Source organism: Lissotriton helveticus, chromosome 6, assembly GCF_964261635.1.
Source record: "Lissotriton helveticus chromosome 6, aLisHel1.1, whole genome shotgun sequence".
In the NCBI taxonomy this organism is placed as follows: Eukaryota; Metazoa; Chordata; class Amphibia; order Caudata; family Salamandridae; genus Lissotriton; species Lissotriton helveticus.
This window is the reverse complement of record NC_136067.1, coordinates 2103322891-2103348882: the sequence shown is the minus strand read 5'-3', so window position 1 is coordinate 2103348882 and position 25992 is coordinate 2103322891. Positions and strand designations below refer to the sequence as shown.

Sequence of the window (25992 nt, the reverse complement as noted above, 5' to 3'; positions counted from 1 at the left end):
CGCTCCGATGCAGAATGTCATGCCAACCCCAGGCTCAAATCCAGCAACAGTTTCACAGGGCACCCTGGAGCCAAAAAAGAACTCAGGGGTCTTACTCTCACCATCCACAGCTGCTGCTCCGGCAAGGACTCACCCCCACCCCAGTGCAGGTTAGAGGCAGAGGTCAAGTCGGGATGGCGCATGCACAGCCTAACACCCGCCAGGCCACTCCGACTAAACTGTGGGCTGAGTCCATCCACGGGCTCCAGCAGGCCTCTACAATGGCTGGCTGCCATCCAGTCACTAGCGGTAGGCTCTGGTCCTGCCTCAGCCCCCAATCGCCGGCAGGGCTTCTGTGTCCGGCACTTGTATATTATCAGGACAGGATGATGCTCAACAGAGAGGACCCACTCCGGGCCCCTCCAATACTGACACAGGTCGAGCCCGCCTACTGACTTCAGCAGCCCTCAGCCACATTCGTCCACCGACTCCACTCCCTGTGGCGTGTTTAGGCTTTGCCATGGTCTTCAGCCTTCAGTTGGGCACACGCACCCCTCGTTGGTGCTGTTAGCAGGAGTTATGCTGCTAGATTACTGTCTGTGTATAAGGATAGTGCAGGATTATCGTGCTTGGTCCGGGAGCTCCACAGAGGCACATCTAGTCTGCCATCTCATCAGGCCACGCCCCTAAATGAATGTGTTTTTCTGTCCCAGTGCAGAATCAGTTAGAAGGCTCAAACAGATAGCAATCTGCATTACATATAATATGGAGTATAAAGGCTGCATTGAATTCACCATATACCCTCATTTCTGTGATTTCTATGCTGACGAGTGCTGTCAATTGATGGGTGCTCTCAATTGAGCTGTTCTGTGCTCTTTATTCGCTCTAAAACTTTTAGTTCTACTTATATATTTGCCAAATTTCCCAGAGTTTGGTTTTTAATAATTTGGTCATCCTACCCTTCATCCATTGTGTGATATGAGATAACCCACTAGAGTGCACTTTATAGTAAATACTTTCTCACATTCATTTCATTCTAGTGGTTTCTGTCTGGTGTGAACTTTCATGTTACTTTATATATTCCTTTCTAATGAATGTCTTGTCCGAGTCAGAAAACTCCTGTTTTGTGCCTGGTGGGCACACTGAGCCTCGTCACATTCAAACACATTCATAAGGGTTCACTCTGGCTTGGACATTCTAATGACCTAGTATGTTTCCTTTTATAATTAAATCTTGATCACATTGGGTACATTCGTATGGTTTCTCCCCAGTGCTGGTGTCCTGCTATTGCATTAGCTTATAATTTCTAAATCACATTGTCACATTCAGCAAGTTCATATGATTTCTTCCCCTTGTGGAGATTCAGATGTTTATTTAGTGATGAGCTTATGATGAAAGTATTTTCACATTCAGTAAATTTATTAGAGTTCTCACCAGTGTTAGATTTCAAATGATATTATCGCCCAGTCTATGTAATGTATGCAGCGTCACATTTAGTACACTGATGTGGCTTCGCCCTGTGGAAAATGTCAAATCAGAAAACAGTCTTCCTTTTGGTGAATAAATGACTTGTCACATTAGGGCTCATTCCGATCAGCGGAGTGGTTTCCACCCCGTATGAACCTACCAATCTAAAAATAGTCCTCACCTTTCAACAAATGCTTTGTCAGATTGAGTACATTGATAGAATTTCGCCCTGGTATGAATTCACATGGTTTCTCTTCTGTTTGGTTTCTATGATATTGCAGTGTTGTTTCTAATGAATGCCCTGTCACACCGATTACAAGCAAATGGTTACTTCCCGGTGTGGATTTTCTGAGATGATTCTAATAGTAGCTTTAAATCAAATGCCTTGTCCTATTCAGTAAATCCATAGGGTCTTTCCCTAGTGTGGAATTTCTGATGCTGCATTAGGATGTTCTTTGCAACAAATGTCTTGTAACATTCTGTACATTCATAAAGTTTCTCCCCAGTGTGGACTTTCAGAAGTAGCATTAGGCAGTCCCTTGGAAAAGCCTTCTCACATTCACTTCAATCGTATTGTTTCTCGCCAGTGGGGATTTTCTGATGTTGCACTAGCTTGTGCTTTAAAGTGAATGCCTTTTCACATTCCGTACATTTATATAGTTTCTCTCCTGTGTGGACGTTCAGATGTTGCATTAGGTGTGCCTTTCTCCTAAATGCCTTGCCAAATTCAATACATTGATATGGTCGCTCTCCTGTGTGGGTTTTCTGATGTTCCAGTAAGTGGTGTTTTCTACTGTATGCCTTGTCACATTCAGTGCATTCATATGGTTTCTCTCCAGTGTGGGTATTCTGATGTACCATTAAGTGTTGTTTTCTGAAGAATGCTTTGTCACACTCACTACAACAATAGCGTTTCGTTCCGGTATGGATTTCCTGATGTTGTTCTAGTTGGTGCTTTAGCGTGTATGCTTTGTCACATTCAGTACATTTATACGGTGTCTCTCCAGTGTGAACTTTCTGATGTCGCGTTAGGCTTCCCTTTGCAAAAAATGCCTTGTCACATTCATTGCATTGATACTTCTTCCTAATGTGGGTTTCTTGATGTTGCATTAACCGCTGTTTTGTAATAAACGCCTTCTCACATTCACTACAGCCAAATGGTTTCTTTCCAGTGTGTCTTTTCTGATGTATTATAAGGGTGTGCTTTGCAGTGAATGCCTTGCCACAGTCAGAGCAATCATATGGTTTCTCTCCAGTGTGAGTTTTCTGATGTTGCTTTAATTCCCCTTTTGTAACAAATGCCTTCTCACATTCACTACAACCATATGGTTTTTCTCCAGAGTGGAATTTTTGGTGCTGTTTTAATTGCAATTTTGTAAAAAAAATGCCTTCTAACATTCACCACAACGGTATGGTTTCTCCCCAAAGTGGAATTTCTGATGTTGGTTTAATTGCAATTTTGTAACAAATGACTTTTCACATTCTCTACAAGCAAATGGTTTCTCTCCGGTGTGGATTTTCTGATGTCGCAAGAGATAGGTTTTTGTAAAGAATGCCTTCTCACATTCACTGCAACCATATGGTTTGTCTCCAGTATGGCATCTCTGATGTAGAATAAGGGCTCCTTTAGTACTGAAAGCCTTGTCACATTCAGTGCATGTAGGAAGGTGGCTACCTGACTATAGTTACCCCCGATTTTTTGCCTTGTGTTTAGCTGGTTTTTGACTTAGTTGACCTGGTTCCCTGCTAATCAGGGCCCCAGGCCATCTGCTCTCTCTGTAAAATGGATTCCATGTACCCTAGGTACATACCACAATTGGAAATGGACTCCTTGTCAGCCCCTGTATAATGCACTATAGGTGCCCTGGGCATAGGGGCCACCAAGGCCTACCAGGGGCTGCAGCATATCTTTTGCCACCCCTGGCTGGTTCTTAAATTGACACAACTGGCTGATCACTCAGCTGGGGTAAGGTGGTGTAATCACCCCTTGCTTAGATATAGTATACCTATATCTAAACCTATATCTCGACACATATTAACCTGTGAGCCACTCCTATGGAAGGCCTCATCAATCCTGGAGGCAGAGTGCGTGGTTTCATGTGAGATGGAGCTCTAGCATGAGCTGAGCATGTCTGCAGCTGTCGGGAACAACTCCCTAAGCTGTTTCAGGATAATGCCATACCATATACTCTTAAGTGCCTTATAATCCTCGCGGTTATATAGCAACTTTGGTTTGGCTTTATCAAAACATGTCGTGTAAGGTGTCATACGATTTGGAATACTATCCCCTCGCCAGTTCTGGCGACGGGGATAGCATTCCACCCCTCTAGAGGGGTAAGACATGTTACTTTACTTAAATGCGGTTAATTTCTAAAAAGGCCTTAGATCCACAAAATGGATGCCTCTGCCACAGACACGGGTCTGACCCCCTGCAGCTGACCGAAACTCAGCCAAATGGGGCCTGGACAAAGGGTTTCCTGCCGCAGGGGGGTGTTATCACCCACCAGACAGGAGATAGTGGATTGTAGCAGGGAGGTTTGAAAGAAACCAGACACTGCTTGGGGCGCACAAGGCTGCCCCTTGCATAATCCGGCCAAACCGGTTCTGGGGCACTCCAGCCCTCGTGCCAGGGCGGCCTGGATCAAAGGAAGGGGGTGTATCCACCCACTTCCTGGGTCCCACCCATAGGAGGGGACCTAGCAGGTAATCACGCCCCCCAGATTCGAATAAGAGTGGGAGCAGTGCCAATGCACTTGAGATTTCCTGACGAAACATAAGAAACGAAACTCTGGACCCTTGGACCTCCTACTCAACGTGGAAGCCCGAAGAATCTCCCTTGTGGTCAAGGAGTGACCACCCTGTGCAAACAGGCACCATCCAGCCATCGACGTCTGCTTTGTGGCAGTTCCCGCCGGAACTCGAGCGACAGAGATCGACGAGATCAAGCTTGCCTGCCTTCCAACAGCCCGATCCACAGTCCCTGCAGAGCTGAGACCCGTGGAGGCGACCGGATGCGTGGGGCACGCCATCTTGAATTGACCACGAGACGCTGACCGTGCAGCCCACGAGTGACCCTCGAAGCTGTACACCGGGGTTTGAGAAGCCCCCACCCTGAGCCACTCTTGCATCGAAGTTCAGCCCTCCACACTCGACGAGTGCTGCGTGGGGCCCTTCTGCTCCATTTGGCTCAACGCGTTGGCCCGGTCACTTGCCAGCTGGCTAGTGGTCCCTGTGCCAACGAAACTACGAAGACGACTTGTGATTCTGGTTACCCCAGACTTGCATCAGCTCCCCTGAAAAGGAGCCCCCACTCTGACCCTCCTGGTTCGAGTGAGAAGCAATCTCCCGGTTCCGCGTGGATTGCTCTTGCCAAGTGTTGTTTGCTCCAAACTTGAAGCCGACTGCGCCGACGGTGAGAGCCCTCGTGGGACAGATCGTGACCTGCTCCTGGACGTCGCAGATGCCCCAGAGCCCACGTGACAGCGGAGAGAAGCTCCTCGACGACCACCTGATTGCGCCCGACATTGCCTGGTTCCGTCCTGGTTCCACCCTGGTCACTGCTGAGTGACCCAGACTCTGTCCCCTCTGCTTTCAGGTACTTTTCGACTTGAGTCCACCCTTGGACTCCACCGGACACTTCTCTTTCACCCCGCCTGCAGCCCTTTCAGCTTCAAGCACCAAGAGCCTGCGTGACGAAACCCGACTCAACTTCGACCCTGTGCACCCGCTTCCTGTGGGTGAGGTAACTTTGCTCCGCCGGTGTTCCCACACTGGTACACATCTCTAGGGTCTGTGTCTTAAGTTTTGTTCCTCTAGGTTCAGCGGAAGTGTCCTTAAACTTTAACTTTACAACTTTTACGCACCATTGGTTAACATTGGTGCATGCGTGCGCTTTCCGCACTGCACCCGAATCCCGCGGGCTTTTCCCGACTTCAGCACTGCTTGTCCTGACTGCTCCCAGTGATTCCCTAGGCCCTAGGCCTAACCACTGTTCGATTGGTATCTCTTATACCACTTGTTTAGTATATGGTTTGAATGGCCCCTGCCCTCATCCATAATTGTGCAACTATGTATGCTTAAACTGTGCTTTTGATTTAACGCTTGTGCCCCTTTATTCATAAAGAATACTGGGGATTGTTTTTAGTAATAAACACATATATTTTTATAATATATACTTGTGTGGTGTCCTTTCATTTGATATTACAGGATTGTATGTGGTAAAACAGCTCGCTTAACACGACCTCTTAAGTTAAGCCTTTAGGCTGCTTAGTCCATGCTACCCCTAGGATAGCTTGTCTAATAAGGTTGACTTACAACCAGACACCATAAGGGATTGTTTGGTCTGATAACAGGTGGTTCCAGAATTGGAAACATCACCTATCAGGCCAACTTCTCACATTGGTGAGCAGCGGTGCGGATTTGAGCTTGCTGTTGTTTTACCATTGCAATCTTTTATCAAATTGAAAGATCACATCAAGTACCTCTAGGTACATATAAATCAAAAGCTTAGCATATTAAGTTCTACTGAACTTAGTAGTTGTAGATTAAAGGGATTAGCACACCCTGACTACAACTCACTAGCAAGGTACAGTAGGAAAACACTTAGTGTAGGTAGGTGCATCACTTACACCACACTAGAGTCATGTCTGACACAGGAGTAGCCTCAGGGTCCACTCCTGTGACAGTTGACCTTACCAAGGCAACTTCCAGCTATGACAAATTAACCAGAAAGGACTTGATTGCCTTGTGCATCTCAAGAGGGTTAAAAAGGGGCAGAAGTCCCACCTGTCCTATCCTGATAGCCATTCTAGAACAGGATGACGTAGAGAAGGCGAATGAAGTTCCCTTAGAGTCAGGAGATGGAGTGAACCCCCCTGTAACTGATGCCCCTCAGGAGGAAGAAGGAGAGGAGGGGGAGGAGGACTCAAATGTAGAGGACCCAGAAGATCAGGATCAGAGGGGTAGCCAGGTCCTAGTTGCCAGGCTTAACCAGGCCAACTTAGACCTACTGGGGAATGGAGAGGGCCAGCACCTCCCCAGACCCTATAACAATCTCCCAGGCAACAGAAGAGTGAGATCTCCCTCAGGGGACTCTCATATTTCTAGTGCCTCAAGAGAATCTCAGAGAGGCGTGACTGCTTCTCAAAAGCTAGAGCATAGGGCCAGAATGAGGGCTGGCAAACTCCAAATAGAGAGGGAGGAGGTAGCCTTGGCTCAAGCTAGACTTGCCTTGGCAAGAGAGCACAAATTGTGTGGCTTAGATGCCACTGGTGGCAGCAATATTCCTAAAGAGAAACCCAGGTCCTATGATAGTAGAAACCTGACAAAGATTGTGCCCCCCTACAAGGAAGGGGATGACATCCACAAGTGGATAACTGCTCTTGAGAGAGCCTGCATGGTACAGCAGGTTCCTGAGGAACAGTGGGCAGCAATCTTATGGTACTCCTTTTCAGAGAAAGGGAGAGATAAGCTCCTCACTGTTAGACATGAGGATGCAAACAATTACAAAGACCTGAAGATTGTCCTAATAGATGGGTTTGGCTTAACCACTGAACAGTACAGGTTGAAGTTCAGAGACACCCAGAAGACACAGACTCAGGACTGGACTGATTTTGTTGATTGTGCAACTAAGGCTCTGGAGGATTGGCTACATGGCAGCAAAGTACATGACTTTACAGGATTGTATAATTTGATTATGAGGGAGCAGATCCTAAGTAATTGTCAGAACCAGCTCTTACACCAGCACCTGGTGGACTCTGATCTGACCTCTCCCCAAGAATTGGGAAAGAAGGCAGACAAGTGGGTCAGAACCAGGATTAGGCCTAAGAATCAGGACAGTAACCAGAAGAAGGAGTCTACCAAGCCTCAAGATAAGGGTGGGGATAAAAATAAAGAAAAGACTTCCCCAGGGCCCCAAAACTCCAAGAATGGGGGTGGGTCCCAAGACACTTCTTCAACAGAGAAAAAGCCTTATTGTTATGCCTGTAAACAGGTGGGGCATTACAAAACAGACAACTGTTGTCCCAAGAATAACAATAAAGAGAATATACCTCCAAAGCCAGCTCCAACACCTCCTGTTACTGTCAGCAGTAATCCCCCAGGAAGTGGGAGCACACCCAGGAATCTGGGTGGGTTTACTTTTGGAGCCCAGGAGGACCCTGGTCTATCCAGGTCCCCCTCCCCAAATAATCTTGTTTATGAGACTGGCATGGGGTTTGCCAACTTCTCCGATTGCCCAAATACTTTGAGCAAATATAGACAAGAACCCATCATCAATGGTTTGAAAGTTGAAGCTTTTAGAGACACAGGGGCTAGCATCACCATGGTGGCTGACTGTATAGTCCCCTCTAAGCAACTTTTACCAGGTGCCACATACCAGGTAACAAACATTGATGGCGTCAAAACCAATCATCCCTTGGCAGTAGTAAGTCTCAGCTGGGGAGGTGTCATTGGCCCAAAGAGAGTGGCAGTGTCATCAAACTTGCCTGTAGACTGCCTTCTTGGTAATGATTTGGAAATCTCAGCCTGGGCTGAGGTTGAACAGGAAATCCATTCTAGAATGGTAAATTCCAATGGAAAGGTTAGTGGGGCTGTAATGGCTACAGCCCCAATTCAAGATGTCCTTCCTGAAAAGGTTGGTAGGGCTGAGAAACTCTCTGCCCCCTCTTTAGCAAAAGCCTTCCTGAACAGAATAGCAAAGCTGTTATGATAACAGCAGAAACCCAAACTGAGTCTCCTCCTGAAAAGGTTGGTGGGGCTGTGATGGCCACAGCCCAAACTCAAACTGATATGTGTGTTGTGAAGCCTGAAATGATGGATAACTCCACACAAACTGAGAGCATGGAGGAGGAAGAGAAATCTCCCCCTCACCAGACTTTAGGACAGGATCAGCCTCCTCAGGGAACTGATCTTACCCCTGATGAAGGAACTGCCCCAGAGGTAGTTGGGCCTAGCCCGACAGAACCTCTGATGTCAGTGGACCCTTCTCAGGTGGGACCCAGTCTGGAGCAGGTAACCTGCCCCTCTCTCCCTTGCGTTAGCCAGCCCAGGGCTGCAGAAGACAAGAAGGACAGTGAGACCCAGAGGGCCCCCTGTCAAATAAAGCACCCCCATCAAAAGATTAGGTGCACCAAAACTAGTAGCCCTAGTAAGGTGAAAACTTAAAAAACCCCTGAGGGAGCCCCCTTAAAAACAGTTAGGGACCTCCCACAGATGGATTCTGTTGGGCACAGCCAAACCTGGGACCCCAAGGGCCCAAACCTGAACTGTCCCTCCAGCAAGCCAAACAGAGGGACCCAGCCTCCAGCTTTAGGTAGCCAGAGGTTGACCCTGAGAGCACAGTGCAACTCAGTTCAAGAAAGAAAGGCACACATGGTGGAAGATAATTGGAGGAAGCTAAGCCCTAATTTAGTAGAGCCTCACTTCAATACTCCATATCCAAACCAGCCTTTGACTTTGCATAAACACACCCAAGGTAGTGATTCCCTATGGTGGAGACCCTCTAATAGCCCAAGGGTGAGGGACTGCTTAGTGGACCATGAGACAGGGGGTACCCATGCTAGTGCAGGTACTTCCTTATATGGCCACTCAGGCAATATAGGCTTACCTGGCCAAGGATAGCCTTATCTCCTTTCGTTTGGGGGGGGGTTGTGTAGGAAGGTGGCTACCTGACTATAGTTACCCCCGATTTTTTGCCTTGTGTTTAGCTGGTTTTTGACTTAGTTGACCTGGTTCCCTGCTAATCAGGGCCCCAGGCCATCTGCTCTCTCTGTAAAATGGATTCCATGTACCCTAGGTACATACCACAATTGGAAATGGACTCCTTGGCAGCCCCTGTATAATGCATTATAGGTGCCCTGGGCATAGGGGCCACCAAGGCCTACCAGGGGCTGCAGCATATCTTTTGCCACCCCTGGCTGGTTCTTAAATTGACACAACTGGCTGATCACTCAGCTGGGGTAAGGTGGTGTAATCACCCCTTGCTTAGATATAGTATACCTATATCTAAACCTATATCTGGACACATATTAACCTGTGAGCCACTCCTATGGAAGGCCTCATCAATCCTGGAGGCAGAGTGCGTGGTTTCATGTGAGATGGAGCTCTAGCATGAGCTGAGCCTGTCTGCAGCTGTCGGGAACAACTCCCTAAGCTGTTTCAGGATAATGCCATACCATATACTCTTAAGTGCCTTATAATCCTCGCGGTTATATAGCAACTTTGGTTTGGCTTTATCAAAACATGTTGTGTAAGGTGTCATACGTTTTGGAATACTATCTCCTCGCCAGTTCTGGCGACGGGTATAGCATTCCACCCCTCTAGAGGGGTAAGACATGTTACTTTACTTAAATGCGGTTAATTTCTAAAAAGGCCTTAGATCCACAAAATGGATGCCTCTGCCACAGACACGGGTCTGACCCCCTGCAGCTGACCGAAACTCAGCCAAATGGGGCCTGGACAAAGGGTTTCCTGTCGCAGGGGGGTGTTATCACCCACCAGACAGGAGATAGTGGATTGTAGCAGGGAGGTTTGAAAGAAACCAGACACTGCTTGGGGCGCTCAAGGCTGCCCCTTGCATAATCCGGCCAAACCGGTTCTGGGGCACTCCAGCCCTCGTGCCAGGGCGACCTGGATCAAAGGAAGGGGGTGTATCCACCCACTTCCTGGGTCCCACCCATAGGAGGGGACCTAGCAGGTAATCACGCCCCCCAGATTCGAATAAGAGTGGGAGCAGTGCCAATGCACTTGAGATTTCCTGACGAAACATAAGAAACGAAACTCTGCACCCTTGGACCTCCTACTCAACGTGGAAGCCCGAAGAATCTCCCTTGTGGTCAAGGAGTGACCACCCTGTGCAAACAGGCACCATCCAGCCATCGACGTCTGCTTTGTGGCAGTTCCCGCCGGAACTCGAGCGACAGAGATCGACGAGATCAAGCTTGCCTGCCTTCCAACAGCACGATCCACAGTCCCTGCAGAGCTGAGACCCGTGGAGGCGACCGGATGCGTGGGGCACGCCATCTTGAATTGACCACGAGATGCTGACCGTGCAGCCCACGAGTGACCCTCGAAGCTGTACACCGGGGTTTGAGAAGCCCCCACCCTGAGCCACTCTTGCACCGAAGTTCAGCCCTCCACACTCGACGAGTGCTGCGTGGGGCCCTTCTGCTCCATTTGGCTCAACGCGTTGGCCCAGTCACTTGCCAGCTGGCTAGTGGTCCCTGTGCCGACGAAACTACGAAGACGACTTGTGATTCTGGTTACCCCAGACTTGCATCAGCTCCCCTGAAAAGGAGCCCCCACTCTGACCCTCCTGGTTCGAGTGAGAAGCAATCTCCCGGTTCCGCGTGGATTGCTCTTGCCAAGTGTTGTTTGCTCCAAACTTGAAGCCGACTGCGCCGACGGTGAGAGCCCTCATGGGACAGATCGTGACCTGCTCCTGGACGTCGCAGATGCCCCAGAGCCCACGTGACAGCAGAGAGAAGCTCCTCGACGACCACCTGATTGCGCCCGACATTGCCTGGTTCCGTCCTGGTTCCACCCTGGTCACTGCTGAGTGACCCAGACTTTGTCCCCTCTGCTTTCAGGTACTTTTCGACTTGAGTCCACCCTTGGACTCCACCGGACACTTCTCTTTCACCCCGCCTGCAGCCCTTTCAGCTTCAAGCACCAAGAGCCTGCGTGACGAAACCTGACTCAACTTCGACCCTGTGCACCCGCTTCCTGTGGGTGAGGTAACTTTGCTCCGCCGGTGTTCCCACACTGGTACACATCCCTAGGGTCTGTGTCTTAAGTTTTGTTCCTCTAGGTTCAGCGGAAGTGTCCTTAAACTTTAACTTTACAACTTTTACGCACCATTGGTTAACATTGGTGCATGCGTGCGCTTTCCGCACTGCACCCGAATCCCGCGGGCTTTTCCCGACTTCAGCACTGCTTGTCCTGACTGCTCCCAGCGATTCCCTAGGCCCTAGGCCTAACCACTGTTCGATTAGTATCTCTTATACCACTTGTTTAGTATATGGTTTGAGTGGCCCCTGCCCTCATCCATAATTGTGCAACTTTGTATGCTTAAACTGTGCTTTTGATTTAACGCTTGTGCCCCTTTATTCATAAAGAATACTGGGGATTGTTTTTAGTAATAAACACATATATTTTTATAATATATAGTTGTGTGGTGTCCTTTTATTTGATATTACAGGATTGTATGTGGTAAAACAGCTCGCTTAACACGACCTCTTAAGTTAAGCCTTTAGGCTGCTTAGTCCATGCTACCCCTAGGATAGCTTGTCTAATAAGGTTGACTTACAACCAGACACCATAAGGGATTGTTTGGTCTGATAACAGGTGGTTCCAGAATTGGAAACATCACCTATCAGGCCAACTTCTCACAGTGCATATGTATGGTTTCTCCCCAGTGTGCACTCTCTGATGTCGTATTAGGGATGCACTTGTACTGAAAGCCTTGTCACATTCCGTGCATTCATATGGTTTAAGAAACAGCTTTGAGTGTTTTAGTACATTTAGAAAGTTCTCTATTCCCTAGTGTCTCTCACGTTTGTCTTTTCAAGCAGAGTATTTGTTTTCATGCTACTTCAGTGAATAAATTAAGATATATTTTTGTTTTTGAACGGATCTTCATGGGATGAATTTTCAATGCCCAGCCTTGCAGACTTTTGCTTTAAAAAAAATATCCTAATGTCCTTTCCATCTTCCATTCCTAAAGCATTCCTTTCACCTGTAACAAAAAAAAGCAAGTCAATATAAAGAAACTATAATTATGACCTAATGCTATCTAGAAAGACTTATACTGCACATTTAAAACAAAGTGAAAGAAACTCTGCAATACATTTAGTCTTTCCTGTTTTCAGTTTTTGATGTGAACTGCAGAGGGGGGTTGTCAGTATAAAATCAGTGGTTATTAACGTTTAGGTGTTTTTAAGCAGTGCAAATTTAGTTCCACAGTTTCTATCTAGTCCTTTAAGAGTAGAGATCACCAACCTTTTGTGTACTTAGAGCTACTCATGTTCAATTAAAATCATTGTGAGCTCCTATTAATTGTGTTGAAATAGTAACCACATCAGGCAAGATCACATTAGTGGCCCCCCCCATGCAAGATTACTCACAGTGATCACTTCAGTACATCCGGCAGGACTGCCAGCAGTAAAGTAAAAAAGCCTTTTTAGATTGGAATGCCTCTATATGGTTAATATGACATCCATAGCTGCAATGCCCCTAGCACTAAGGTAGTAATATCAGTAATAATGTATGATTTATCACTCAGAAAGTAGCTTTACATATATTTTGGACAGACTGACATTTTTGTCTCCAAACATTAACTTATGAGTTCTGAAAACACAAACTTTATTGTCTTGAATACACTCATTTGGTCTGTAGATATTAATTCAACAAAGCAAAACATTCCAATTTAGTAGACTGGGATGCACATTAGAGAGCTACTTCTATCTATTAAAAGAGCTACCAGTAGCTCACAAGCTACTAGTTGGAGAAGCCTGTTTTAGAGACTTTTCCTTTAAATACTGTTTGCTTTGTGCACGGACATCGTAGGATAAACATAGTGTATATGAGGTCCCCCATGCTGTGGGTATTCCACAGAACAATACCCTTCACTTGTATTACATTTGCCCAGGACCACCTCTGACCAAAGGGGAAAGAAGGAGATTCACTCACTAGTACAGTACATGCCCGGAGCAGCGCATGACCAAACCCTCACCAAGACCTGCCCTTCTGAAGACAACAAAGTATGAAACATATCAAAGGTGACCAAGCACTGGGCTGCAACTTGTCATGCAAGAAAGCACTCTACAGTGAGTAAAAGATGTGTTTGCTTACATGTAGCATCATGCATTGGAAATGGCTAGGACAGTCTTGCCAGAACTAGTGTGCAACTCAATCCCTTGTTAATCTTTTGAGCTCATGGTGCTTACGGTTTGTTTTAGGCCAGTCATCGCTGACCGACACTGGGTTCGGCCACAGAGACTTACTTAGTTCTAGGTTTTAAGCCTCAGATTCTACATGAAAGATCATTTATGCTGAAACATAACAAAATAAATACACATAACCCAGAAACGTAGGCTGCTCTAAAAGTAGCTAGAATACTGAATTTGGTAAGAAGTCATTTGTGTAGGTCAGTGCAGTAGATCAGTTTTCCACGATCCCTGAGCAATCCGGTTGTCATTTTCAGTGGTTGCCAGAACCTACCTACACCACTGTAGGATAGAGGCGGTTGGTAGTGGCACTGTAGACGTAGCTATTTAAAGGCTGACATATCCTGTGGGGGTTTCGGAAGCAGTAGGGACACCAAGCCCTCAGTTTAGGTCGTCCAAAAGACGCAGGTCCTGGGGGATTCCTAGGAACTACATGACAAGATGTCTTACGATGAGATTAGACAAGTGAATGCCAAGTCTGTTACAGCACATAAGCATGACACACTTTCAAGTCATACGCAGCCCTTTATTAAACAATCTGAAGGAATATCCTGCACAATGAGTAAATATGACAGGATGACGAATGGTAGATGCGGGGAGCCTACACAGAAAGTAAATGTGCACAGGGTTAAGGGAGAAAATATTATGGTCATTTTGGTTATTATGATTTGCACAGTGTGCTATTGTCTAAGGCAACGATACTTTGACAAACCTTTCAGATATGTAATCAATAATATGAAATGACAGCGCAATTTAGAGAAATAATTAGATTGTGATGCTGAGTGCTAGTGGGTTAAATAACAAATGTAAGGCTAGCGCAATAGATATATGGCTAAGAGGACCCTCCCCGGATGCAGTATTGATTCAGGAAACACACTACATTGAGAAAAAGGAACCAGATTTCAAGATGTTCACGCAATGGGCCGGATATCAAGTGTTTATCATGTGCAAGTGCAACATGACAGACGGGGGTGTCAATGTATGTGAGAAAGCATTTCCCCCTACAAGTTACATTTACCAAGCAGATACGGAAAGCAGATGGGCTTATATTTTAGTGGATTTCCTAATAACAACAGGATTATGATGGCTACAATATACGCCCCAATAACTGGTAATCCAACCCCAATTATAGATTTAGATGAGGTCCTACCTAATATCCCATTTTTTTATTGTAGGGGGGGATTTTCCTTTTCTTTGATAGCCGGAGGTGGATTCATCCACAGGGAAGCATAGACACATTAAACCCTCAATGGCAGTAGCCAGTTCAGAAGGTAAGCAAGGGCTAGGTTTATGGAGGGAAAAGTTCCCGTATAAACGGGAATACTCATGTTACTCAGGCAGGCATATGTCAGGGGCCAGACTCTCTACACAAAATCGCAGCTAAAAACATACTCTCACGTGTGAAATGCTTTGTCAGATCATGCCTTAGTAAAAATGGAGGAAGCAGGAATTAAGGTAAAAAGACTAATTTAAGTTGGACATTTAACAAAGTGAATCTCGAAGATCAGGAATGGTGCAAAGGGGGAGGAGCCAAGATGGCGACCGGAGCAGACGTGTAGGCTCCCGGCTCCACCAGCCATTGAGCCCCGCTCCGACATCCTGCTTTCTATCCTGGTGGATTTTGGCGGCGGAACGTTTGTTATGCTGTGCTGACTCTTTCCGTGTTTCCCCGAGATCTCAGCCTGCCCGGTGGCCGGAGATAATTGCGGGGTTGTCCGCAGCCCTGGACCCTCGCCTACACTGCCGCTCATCAACGGACCTCGGAGGTTTGGTGGCGTTGCGCCGAGGACTTGGAAGGGGTGCCGTTCTCACGGGACGCGGTCCTGACTACACTGTCTGCCGCGATCTATCGCAAGCTGAGCCTGAAACGTGCTTGCTGGGATGAGACGCTCCGAAGGTGCGGGGTCTCTGTTTGGAGCTGGATGTGCGCGGCATGAGTAACTCGACCCTCCCTGTTCGGCGTGCACTGCCTGTTTCTTTGTCCCAGCGTTCAGCCTTTAGCGCGGCGGCTCTAAGTGACGGGCGCTCGATTGAAGTCGATCCTGGTGGCTTTGGAGACCTGGACTTGCGCTTGTTTGTGCCGCCTCCTGCCCCGGCTACCCCACATGATTGTCGGCGCCATGGCTTTGTCTGAAGACTCGTGGCCTGGGGGAGATCGCCCATCCCTGCCCGTGGACTGTGGCACCCTGCCTGCGCTGTGGACCCGCTCACATGCACCTTCTTGGGGTGCTGAGACGGGGGGGCTGCAGCCATTGCCGTCATGTGGCTCTATTCTGGCCGCCCTGAGTGAATTTCGATTGGCGATGCGCAATGGTTTCCACATATTGGGTGAGCAACTCGACAAAATGGTGTCCGATCTGGGACGGAAGCGCAATGTCGGTTCCCAGCACGGCTTGGACTCTCCTTTGCCGCTCTCTGGGGATACAGTGTTTCTTCCTGCCTACATTGAGGATGTGCCTGTTCCTGACTCTACCGGCGCCCGCGACCGGCCGTCTGCCAGACCCGCCTGTGATACTTTGTTTCCCCCTCCTCCGGAGTCTGCCTCATTGTTGCCTTCAAAATTGCTATTGACTCGGGAGCCGGCACCGCAGCCTCTGGCCCCCTCGATGGCTCTTTCCTTGTGGCCTTCGACCTCTCCCCTGCGGAGCCTGTGCTCTCCAGGTGCCCCGGTGGAACTTGGCATGGTGGACAAAGGACTTTGTGGTAATTGTCGACGGCCATTTTGCGCTCCTGAGCAATCTCCTTTTTCTCGCCGGCCATATTGTCTCTTTGTGTCCGAGGGGATGGGTTTCCCTGGGGGACTGTATTCAGGGTTGCATCCACGATTGGGACAGGGCTAGGCTGCTTTTCTTTGCCATCGACTACCTGGCTGGCGGGAACGGGATTGGGACTGTTTTGTACATGCTTCGAGCGCACACTGCGTGATGACTTTCTCCGCCTGTATTAGCGTTGCTATTTGCTACTGTACTGGGTGTTCAGGGTGGCAGGTTTTGTGGACTGCGATCTTACTACCCCAGCTCTGCTACGATGTCTTTCGCCCTAAGGCAGCCAACAGCCTCGCCCTCAGCATTCATGGAGCCGCTGCTACAATAACTGGTTATCCTGGCTGACTGCGCCTATTCCGTGATGACATCGATAAATTGTACTTTGCAACGCACTGACGCTTTGCATACGCAGCTCCTTTTGCTTGATGGCGCTGTTTGGGAATGGCGGCGTCCATTTTGTCTAGGAACATCTCCTTTTTGTCGAGTGCGGCCATTTTGTCTCTTTGTTTTCAGTTGGGGCGGGCCCTCTGAGGGAACCATGTTCTGGGATACGTTTGTGGACGGGCCAGGGCTTGGGGGCGTTTTTCTCTATGGACATGTGCTTGATTGGCGGGTTGGGATTCGAGCTGGGGCGCTTCTTCATTGTGTGTTGCTGTTCTGTGAGATGACTTTCCCCAATCTCTCCTGTGCTTAATGCTGTCCTGTTGTGTTCGGGGTGGACGATTTACTTGTGGCCGGGGTGACCGAGAGCATATAGACTTGGCCCTCTTCTCAGTGATGCCATGCCTGGGGGGGTTTTGTCGTTCGGGCCAGGGCTGTGGGTGTTTTCCCCGTTTGTTTTGCTAGCTCGGCTGTGGGGGACCCGGACTGCACCGCATTTTGCTATGTTGATTGCGTTGAATGTGCTGATTTTCCCCACTTCAGATTGTAATTGCTATGTCATGTTCTTTACTCTTGCTGATGGGGGGGCGGATTGTGTGCTGGCCTGGGATCTGGGTGTGACTGATTCTGCCACTCTTTTGGATCTATGTCTTCCGCATCTACTGTTCTGCACGGCGTAGCGGTTATATATGGCTGGGGAGTCCGGGAGATCTGATATTGGGTGGGCTCCTCCCCACCTTCCTTTTTCTGGGAGTAGTGGATTGGTTTATTCCTTTCTTACTCCCTATATTTCAAGTGTGAGGGGTTTTTCTTCCTTTTTCTTTCCGTTTTTCTTTTTCTTCCTTTTTTCTTGGTCTGTATTTCGGGTTCTTTAATGGGCGACAGACACTCTGCCGGGGGGGGGGGGGGTAGGCCGTAGCCTCCGCATTGGTGTAGGGTGGGGGGAGGGATTTATTTTTCATTTAGTTTCTATGGGCCTTATTTTTCTATGTTTCTGCGCTTTCTTAGTCTATTTCTGTTCTGGGTCCGCGATAGGGGTTAGTGGGGAGGGGGTGGCGCTGTAGGTAGTGCGTAAATGCTGGCTAATTATCTTGTTGTTTTACTTTGTACCGCCATATTGTTCGAGGTCTTAACTTCCGTTGTTGTTGTCAGTGATGATGCCACCTGCCTATGTTGTGATACTAATGAGTGGACTCAGTTCTCCTTATCTCTTATTCTTTACTGATTTATATTTAGATCGGGAACAAAACTTAAATTAACCTTCAACGCTCCTTTTCCTCGGTGACATGATTCTATTCAGTGTAACGTTTATTAATTGTTGATATGTCATCCGCTGCCGCTGAGGAACTGCATTGCTTGCACTTGTGCTTCAAAGTGTCGTGGCCGGCCTGACGGTTGTGGGCCCGTATTTGTTCTTTTCTTCGTGCACAATAAAGGTTTAAAAAAAAAAAAAAAAGGAATGGTGCAAAGATATGGAGATATAGACAGTTAATTATTTTAAAATAAATAATAACTCAACTAATATTGAAATTGTATGGGAGGCTTATAAGGCCATGATACGTGGCTATATTACATCGAAAGAGATTGTAAAGAAGAGGAAAAAGTTGATATTAAGGGCCGAGCTTGAAACAGAATTAAATCAGGCATGTTTAAAAGTACAATGCTCAGCAACAAAAGCTAACAAAGACTTACTTAGGAAAGCCAGAATATGCATGCAGGAGTATTATGATGAAGAAGGATACACAGCTAAAAACATATCTTTACAAACTGTATTTGAAAAGAGCGAGTATGGGGGTAAGCAACTGGCTTGGCAGACAAGAGATCGCCCAGAGAAAAATAAGATAATATCAATAATAGATTCACAGACAAAGACAAGTATCAAGGACCCTGAAGAGATTCAGAAGTAATCTTTTAAGCATTATAAAGCAATATATGGTACCCAACATCAAGCGGATGTAAGAGCACTAACTGATTTTTTAGTTAAGCTAGAAATCCCAAGGCTGAAAGAAATCCAAATACAACCCTTGGTAGCAAAATGTACCCTTAGTGAGATTGAGACAGTAGTAAAGCCCTGAGCAATGGTAAAGCCTGCGGGGAAGATGGCATTCCGGCAGAGTCGTATAAAAGTTTTGCGGCAGTTTTAAACCCAGAACTACTCAAATTAGCCAATCATGTTCTGGAGGGTGGGGAGATTCCGGATTCATTTTGTTTAGCAACGGTAGTCAGCTTTATAAAAAAAGGATAAGATAATGAATACATCAATTCATATAAGCCATTCGCCTTTTAAATGTGGATTATAAATTATGAAGCTTTTAGCTAACCAAATCAATTCGGTCATGGGAACTTTTATCCACTCCGACCAGTGCGCTTTAGTGTCTTTAAGACAGTTATCTTTTAATACAATCTTTCTAACTGAAGCTTTAGATTATTTTGCGCGGAAAAACATGCCTGCACAGGTGATTATTTGGTAAGCTGGGAGAGCCTTTTTAATAATTCTTTTAAAAGATTTCCTATTAGATTGATTCAGTTAATATCTGGTATGTACAAGAGAGCAAAAGCCCAAATAGTTATAAATGCTAGAAATAGCGGAACATGCATGATAAATAGGGGAAAAAGACAGGACTGCACTTTATCACGCATTCTTTTTGACCTCTTCATTGAACCTTTAGCTATCGCTGTTCGTGATGCACCAAATGTAAATCCACCTGTAGATGGTATGACTCCCATTACATTTTACACAGATGATATACTGTTGTTTTTAAAACCAGATATTGAAAATCAGAAAAGAGTTTTGTCAATCTTTCAAATGTATTAAGACCTGGGAGGTTATAAGATTAATAAATCAAAAACTGAGATTTTATTATGTAATTGTACACAAGACACTTTAATGCACACATTTTATCCATTAATTAATTCCAGAACCAAGCGATATCTGGGGGTGTATTCCACACAAAATATTAATAACTAATTTGAACTAAATTAAACCCCCCTTTCCAGTAAGATTAAGGCACTATTCACTAAATGGAATAAGTTGCCTCTCTCCATTATGGGGTCGAATTGGGTTAATTCGGATGTCAGTTTTACCACTATATAATTTTATGTTCGCTGCTGATCCTGTGGCTCTACAGATGAAGTTTTTTAAGGAAATAGAGAGCATGTTTATAGCTTTTATTTGGGCAAATAAATCCCCTTGCTCAGCACTAGCCACTTTATGTAGGCCACTGAAAGAAGGTGGACTAGCCCTTCATAATTTAAGAATTTAATATTTTACGAATTTTGCACACAGCACTTTTAGATTCACTAGATCCTCAGGATGCTATGGAATTAAAGATTTAAAAAAAGTTTTTTATGGGATTATGATACTGCAGATTGTTTACATCTTGCTAAAACACCTTAAAAAAGTCAGATATAAGACTCTGCAATGGTATATAAAACGAAAGGCACAGATATTCAAGCACTGCAAAATCCCAGTGATTAATGGTGTAACTAAATTGACGGCTGAGTATGTGGGGGTTCGCCACCTAGTAGAAAATAAATGCAAATCAGTCTTGACCCTGTGCCTCATGGGAACAGTCCAGACCTAACTGCCAAGCCAGGTCCTCCCTGGTTGGGTCTAAACTGGGTGGCATGGTGATCAAAAGAAGGATGGATTTAACCCAGATCTCTTGACTGGGGTGAATGTATGATTTATTCAGCATTCCGCCCATCATTTGTTTGCGTATCACTTTTCACCCTAAGTGTGATGGGTATGCCCAGACGTGGGTCCCTTGCTCACTGTGCCACTGGATTCAAGCTAGCCTGGCTGATAAAGGGTAATACCCAGAAACAGGTCCCAGGATGCTTGTTTCCGGTCCAGGGAGGACCTGGCATGGCAGGTCGGTCTGGACTGTTCCCATGAGGAACAGGGTCAAGACTGATTTACATATGAATGGGTCGAAACTGGGGTAGCATGGCGAGCAAAAGAACAATGGATTTAACCCAGATCTCTTGACTGGGGGTGAATGTATGATTTATTCAGCATTCCGTCCATCATTTATTTGCATAGCACTATGCAAGAAACCTTGGCATAATGCTAGACTCATCGCTCACAATCAAAGGCCAGATTAACATCGTATCTTCGGCCTGCTTCAACACCCTTCGTATACTCTGACAAGCTTTCAGATAGATCCCGTCCGAATCCAGAAAAACGGTCATGCGCGCCCTCATCAGTAGCAGACTGGACTACGGCAATGCTCTCTATGCCAGAATCTACAAGAAACGACTACATTAAATCCAGAACGTTCAGAAAGCCACAGTCAGACTGATCCTAGACATCACCCATCGCAACCACATCACCCAACACCTCCGAGATCGCCACTCGCTCCCCATTCAATGAAGAATAACCTTCAAGCTCCTCACCCACCCATACAAGGCCCTCCAGAACTTCGGACAATCATACTTAAACAACCGCCTCGTTTTCCACGCACCCAAGAAACACTTCCGATCACCTGACCTCTCTCTGGCCACCGTCCCACGCATCTACAAGACCAGGACTGGAGGAAAGGCCTTCTCCTACCTCGCAGTCAAGCAAGACCTGGAACACCTTCCCACTCCACCTGCGGCCCATCCCTACAATGCTTCTGTTCAGCAAGGACCTCAAGATCCGGGTCTTTGGATGACCCCAGCACTCAGCGGAGCCATCCCCCCTCCCCCAGCACATTGAGACCCTTGTGGTGGAGTAGCTGCGCTTTGATGGAGCAAGGTTGCGCATGAAAAACAACTTGCTCGGACTCAGCCCTCTCTAAATAACTTGTAAACCTACTAAACTACATGTTTTGTCTTATTAATATTGCACCACGTGACATTTTTAGTATCTAGGGGAAGCTTGCCTATGTGCTTTTACTAACCGTAATCCTTTTGCAATATTATGGCCGCCACAACGCAGGATCTGTTCTGCGCATGCGTCAGTCATACTCATGTGACATGATGTACCTTTCGCTTGAGGGGAAAACTTTGCTTCTGCGCACTAGAACTTAAAATGGGTTCTCTATGTCATAACGTGATAATGCTTGCTTTGCTGCTTTCACTAAATTGTTCATTCTGCTTAACCCCTAACGCTATAGTTAAAATAAAGTAATGGGAATAGAGTAGAGATAAGTGGTATACAGAACATTCATTTATTCTTTGTTCTAAAACTGTTTGTTTTCTATTTTTGCATGTATCACATTTCGGGCCTGATGAAATCCCACTGTACCCATTTTGGACATGCGCAGAAGAAACCAAGAAAGCCCAAGTCATGGCATTGAAGGAGTGCCAGGGACAGTCTTGACTGAGATGCGCCTGGGAAGATGACCTGCCGAACTCTCAAAAGGAAGTTATATTATAACATTGTATTGACTATTAGAACATCCATTGTTGGGTGGAATAAACGTGCATGGGAAAATAAAGTTATGGGCGGGAACGCTAATTTCAATATTCTAAAGAAAAGTTTCATTTTGATATGGTGTGATGACCTCTCCTCGTCTTTTGTCCAATCAAAATTAGGGATCCTTACACTTGCAACATTGGGGGGTGGTACACTGCCCTGAAAAATAGTATAACTAGAGTAGGCTTAGCTAGTTAGTTTTGTCTGACTTGTCTGAATAGCTGACCTGTCACTGACCCAACCCCAGGCGCGGTGCGTCCATTGGGGCGTGGGGGCATAGCCCCGCCGCCCCGCCGTTTCTGAACTTAAGTAAACTGAATAGTTTACAAGTTCAAACACCGACGCCGAGGGAGAACTGACAATGCATGCCAGTCAGCATGATGTCAGATCGCCCACCCCCTTCAGAGACTGAAGGGGGTGGGCAGTCTGGCGTCATGTTGACTGACATGCATTGTCAGACATGGGGGCAGCAGGCAGCAGCACAACACAAGTGTGCATGAGTGGGGACGGAGGGTGAATTTTCGCACCGTGCCCACTCATGCGCACTTGTGTTATTACTTGTTAGCGCATGCCCATTAGGAGCCCCTCAGTCTCCTAATGGGCGTGCTGCGGGCGAGGAGTAACTGTGCCCTGGCGCTGCAGATTGGCATAGGGGTTGCCACTCAGTGCTGCTGCTCCTGTTCTGGTCCCTGTTTGAAGATGAGGCGCCAACGCGGAGCAGAGGCGGTCAGGTAAGTTTTCTCAATGTTATTCTCCCTTGGCGCACCCCCCACCGTGACCCCCTCCCCCCGCAACCCCTCCGCATCCCACCCTCGCGAGTACTGCGAGCCGTGACTATTTGAATGGTTTTAATTAACTGTGAATAAATTAGCACTGGGCAGTGAGCGAATGATACACTCACAGAGCACTGCACGCACACTACAATCATTGATAATTCCTCTGTACCCCTTGCACTGGGTCTTGGGGGCACACTTTAGTTACTGGGCAGCGCGTGTACTCTACTCATAAAGCAGTAGGCGTCGACTGCTGTCACCGGACTGCACGTATTCGTTTATTACTGCACTACCGCTGGCAGTGATTGCACATTTAGATTACTGGCCAGCCCTTTAACCGCGGGACAATGCGCTTCACTCGCTGTGCATGATGTGTGCACTGGTAGCTGCAGCGCGTGGACTCTATAATCGCTTGCTCGTACTGGTGTTCTGGCGCCAGTCCCCGGTGAGGCAGACTGTATTTATGGCAGAATTCAATGCTCAAGCCTTAATGTGGCAGAGATGTCTGGGTTGGGAGCGTGTTCAGGCAGCGCTAGGAAGGATCCTAACAGAAATAGTGACACAAACCCCAAATACCTCCCGGGGATGAGCTTCTACCCCTGGGCACGAACAGCTCACGTCACTTCTTTGTTCCACTTGGGTACAAACCTGCCAGACAGCAAATCCCTTATTACTAGAAAGCGGATAATAAATCCCTGGGGCAGCGATTTCAGCCAAGACCCATAAAAAGCATCACTGACAATAGAGCATGTGGCGGGTCTGATATGAGAATAAAGCTTGCAAACGAACGAAATTTAATTTGGGCAGAGCGCGAGCAGGCGCATTGACCCATGGTTCTATTCTGGCTGCTGCATCTAAACCCACTTTCCTTTGCAGTGCAGGCTGTTGCAGTGACAAACCTCCTACAATAACAACACCAGTGTCTGTGGGGGGGCTGCTTGCATTCTTGGGTTTGTGCTGAGCACCCCCAGCTGCTCAGAGGCCCCAGCTGACGTGGTGTTATGTACAAGAGTCTGCACCAGGCAATGTCGGGCCTACACAGGCTGAAAGACATGAAACCTATTGAGTGTAGTGCATTGAAGGGTGAGTGATGTCTGTGTGAGTGCAGGGTGAGCAGTGCGCCTGTGTGAGTCCAAGGTGAGTGATATCTGTGTGAGTATAGGGTGAGCAGTGTGCCTGTGTGAGTCCTGGGTGAGTGATGTCTGTGTGAGCGCAGGGTCAGCAGTGTGCCTGTGTGAGTGATGTCTGTGACAGTGCAGGGTCGGTGATGTCTGTGTGAGTGCAGGGTGAGCAGTGTGCCTGTGTGAGTCCAGGGTGAGTGATGTCTGTGACAGTGCAGGGTTGGTGATGTCTGTGTAAGCGCAGGGTGAGCAGTGTGCCTGTGTGAGTCCAGGGTGAGTGATGTCTGTGTGAGTGCAGGTTGAGCAGTGTGCCTGTGAGTCCAGAGTGAGTGATGTGGATGGGTGAATGCTGGCTTAGTGATGTGTCAGGGAAGGGTGAGTAATCGGTCTATGAGTGTAGGGTGACTGTGCCTATGCGAATGCAGGGAGAGAGATGTATCTGTGCAAGTGCAAAGAGACTTCTCTGGCTACTCCCAGAGATGTATTGGCCAAGATATCTCTTTCTCAAATGTGCTTGAGAATGCACCATTTGCCCACTCTTTTTTCAAAATGTTCTCGTGGGAGAACCCCTGAATCCCCCATAGGTGTTTGGGCCTCGCACGCTGCGCGCGCTCGCCACAGTGCAGTATTTACGCCAACCACTTTCAAATGTCACCAGCCGCCCCTGCCCAACGCACTCAATAGGCGATCGAGAGCAGAGGTGCTGGCCGAGCACTCTGTCAGAAAAATCGATAGCAATTTCGGTGTTTCTAAGGGAGAATATTTGATGAACCAATTGGGGTTCGACTGTTAGCTGTAGAGAGGGTTGTAACGCTGGCGGAGCAACTTTAGCTGTGGGTGTCGGTCTTAACCTATGGTGGTCTTGTCCTGATCCAATTTGGCTTTACCTGACCTGATTCTGGTCTGCACCTGTTTTATCCTGGTGGCACCTGTATATTCGGGGTTCTGTCCTTTATTCCAGCCCGTTGCCAGGGTTGGTCTTCACACTATTTTAGGTAAATATAAATAAATGTGGGTATGTTATCATCTGTCATCCCTTTTCTCTTCCCTACCTTTGTTTAAATGGCAAAATTAAGTTTCACAACTTCTTTGCATATTATTGCTTTCATCATTATCTTCCTAATTGAAAGAGCTTTGATCTTGCATATTTGGACTGTGACATTTAATAATTTTCATAGATAAAGATTTGAAATCTTCCCTGAGTTTGTGGTTATTTAAGGTAAATTAAGTATTATTGTTCTACCTATTTTCTTGCTAACTCCCTTGATCCCTTAGGACTTTAGGTACCGATGATAAGGATTAGTAAGACAATGGTATAGGTCCTAAAACGAAATTCATAAATCACTGATTAGAGTTGGCGCCAAGGTCACCTGGTGGTTATTAGGCTTAGTCATGCGTATGGGCCCAGGTGAGGATGGTAAGACTAGTCGGGTGACCTGCGCGCTCAATCAGCTTCACCAACCTCTGATTGATTGATTGCCTGCTCCCTGATCACCTCCTGCCCCTCCCCCCCCAGGGGTCCCATAGAATCCTTTACCCCTGCCCCCACCCCAGGGGGCCCCATAGAATCCTTTACCTCTGCCCCTCCCCCCCCAGGGGGCCCAATAGAATCCTTCACCTCTGCCCCCCCCCAGGGGGCCCAATAGAATCCTTCACCTCTGCCCCTCCCACCCAGGGGGCCCATAGAATCCTTCACCTCTGTCCCCCTGTCCCTCCCCACCCCAGGGGGCCCCATAGAATCATTCACGTCTGCCTCCCCCCCAGGGGGGCCCATAGAATCCTTCACCTCTGCCCCCCCCCAGGGGGGCCCAGAGAGTCCTTCACCTCTGCCCCCCCCCAGGGGGCCCCATAGAACCCTTCACCTCCTGCCCCTCCCCCCGGGGGCCCCATAGAACCCTTCACCTCCTGCCCCTCCCCCCCCAGGGGGCCCATAGAATCTTTTACCCCTGCCCCCACCCCAGGGGGCCCCATAGAATCCTTTACCCCTGCCCCTCCCCCCCCCAGGGGGCCCCAGAGAATCCTTCACCCCTGCCCCCACCCCAGGGGGCCCCATAGAACCCTTCACCTCCTGCCCCTCCGCCCGGGGGCCCCATAGAACCCTTCACCTCCTGCCCCTCCCCCCCCAGGGGGCCCCATAGAATCGTTCACCTTCTGCCC

General features: G+C 47.5%; 1 protein-coding gene across 1 annotated transcript; it reads right to left on the bottom strand.

Moving 5' to 3' along the window:
• Positions 1-2010: 2010 nt before the first annotated feature.
• LOC144763059 (uncharacterized) lies at positions 2011-13412 on the bottom strand. The gene is made up of 3 exons (XM_078648364.1): positions 13392-13412; positions 2913-3050; positions 2011-2751 (listed from the first exon to the last, which is right to left on the bottom strand). The coding sequence occupies exons 1-3, from the start codon at positions 13410-13412 to the stop codon at positions 2011-2013; spliced, it is 900 nt and encodes a 299-aa protein (XP_078504490.1).
• Positions 13413-25992: the final 12580 nt, after the last annotated feature.

What these genes read in the sequence shown, in the direction of transcription:
- LOC144763059 (XM_078648364.1), bottom strand. Translation starts at nt 13,412, where the DNA reads ATGACTGGCCTAAAACAAACC. An exon ending in TGACTGGCCTAAAACAAACC is followed by an intron (nt 3,051 to 13,391) that starts GTAAGCACCATG and finishes ATTCTACATCAG; the next exon opens with AGATGCCATACTGGAGACAA. An exon ending in GAGAATGTGAAAAGTCATTT is followed by an intron (nt 2,752 to 2,912) that starts GTTACAAAATTG and finishes AGTGAATGTGAG; the next exon opens with AAGGCATTTGTTACAAAAGG.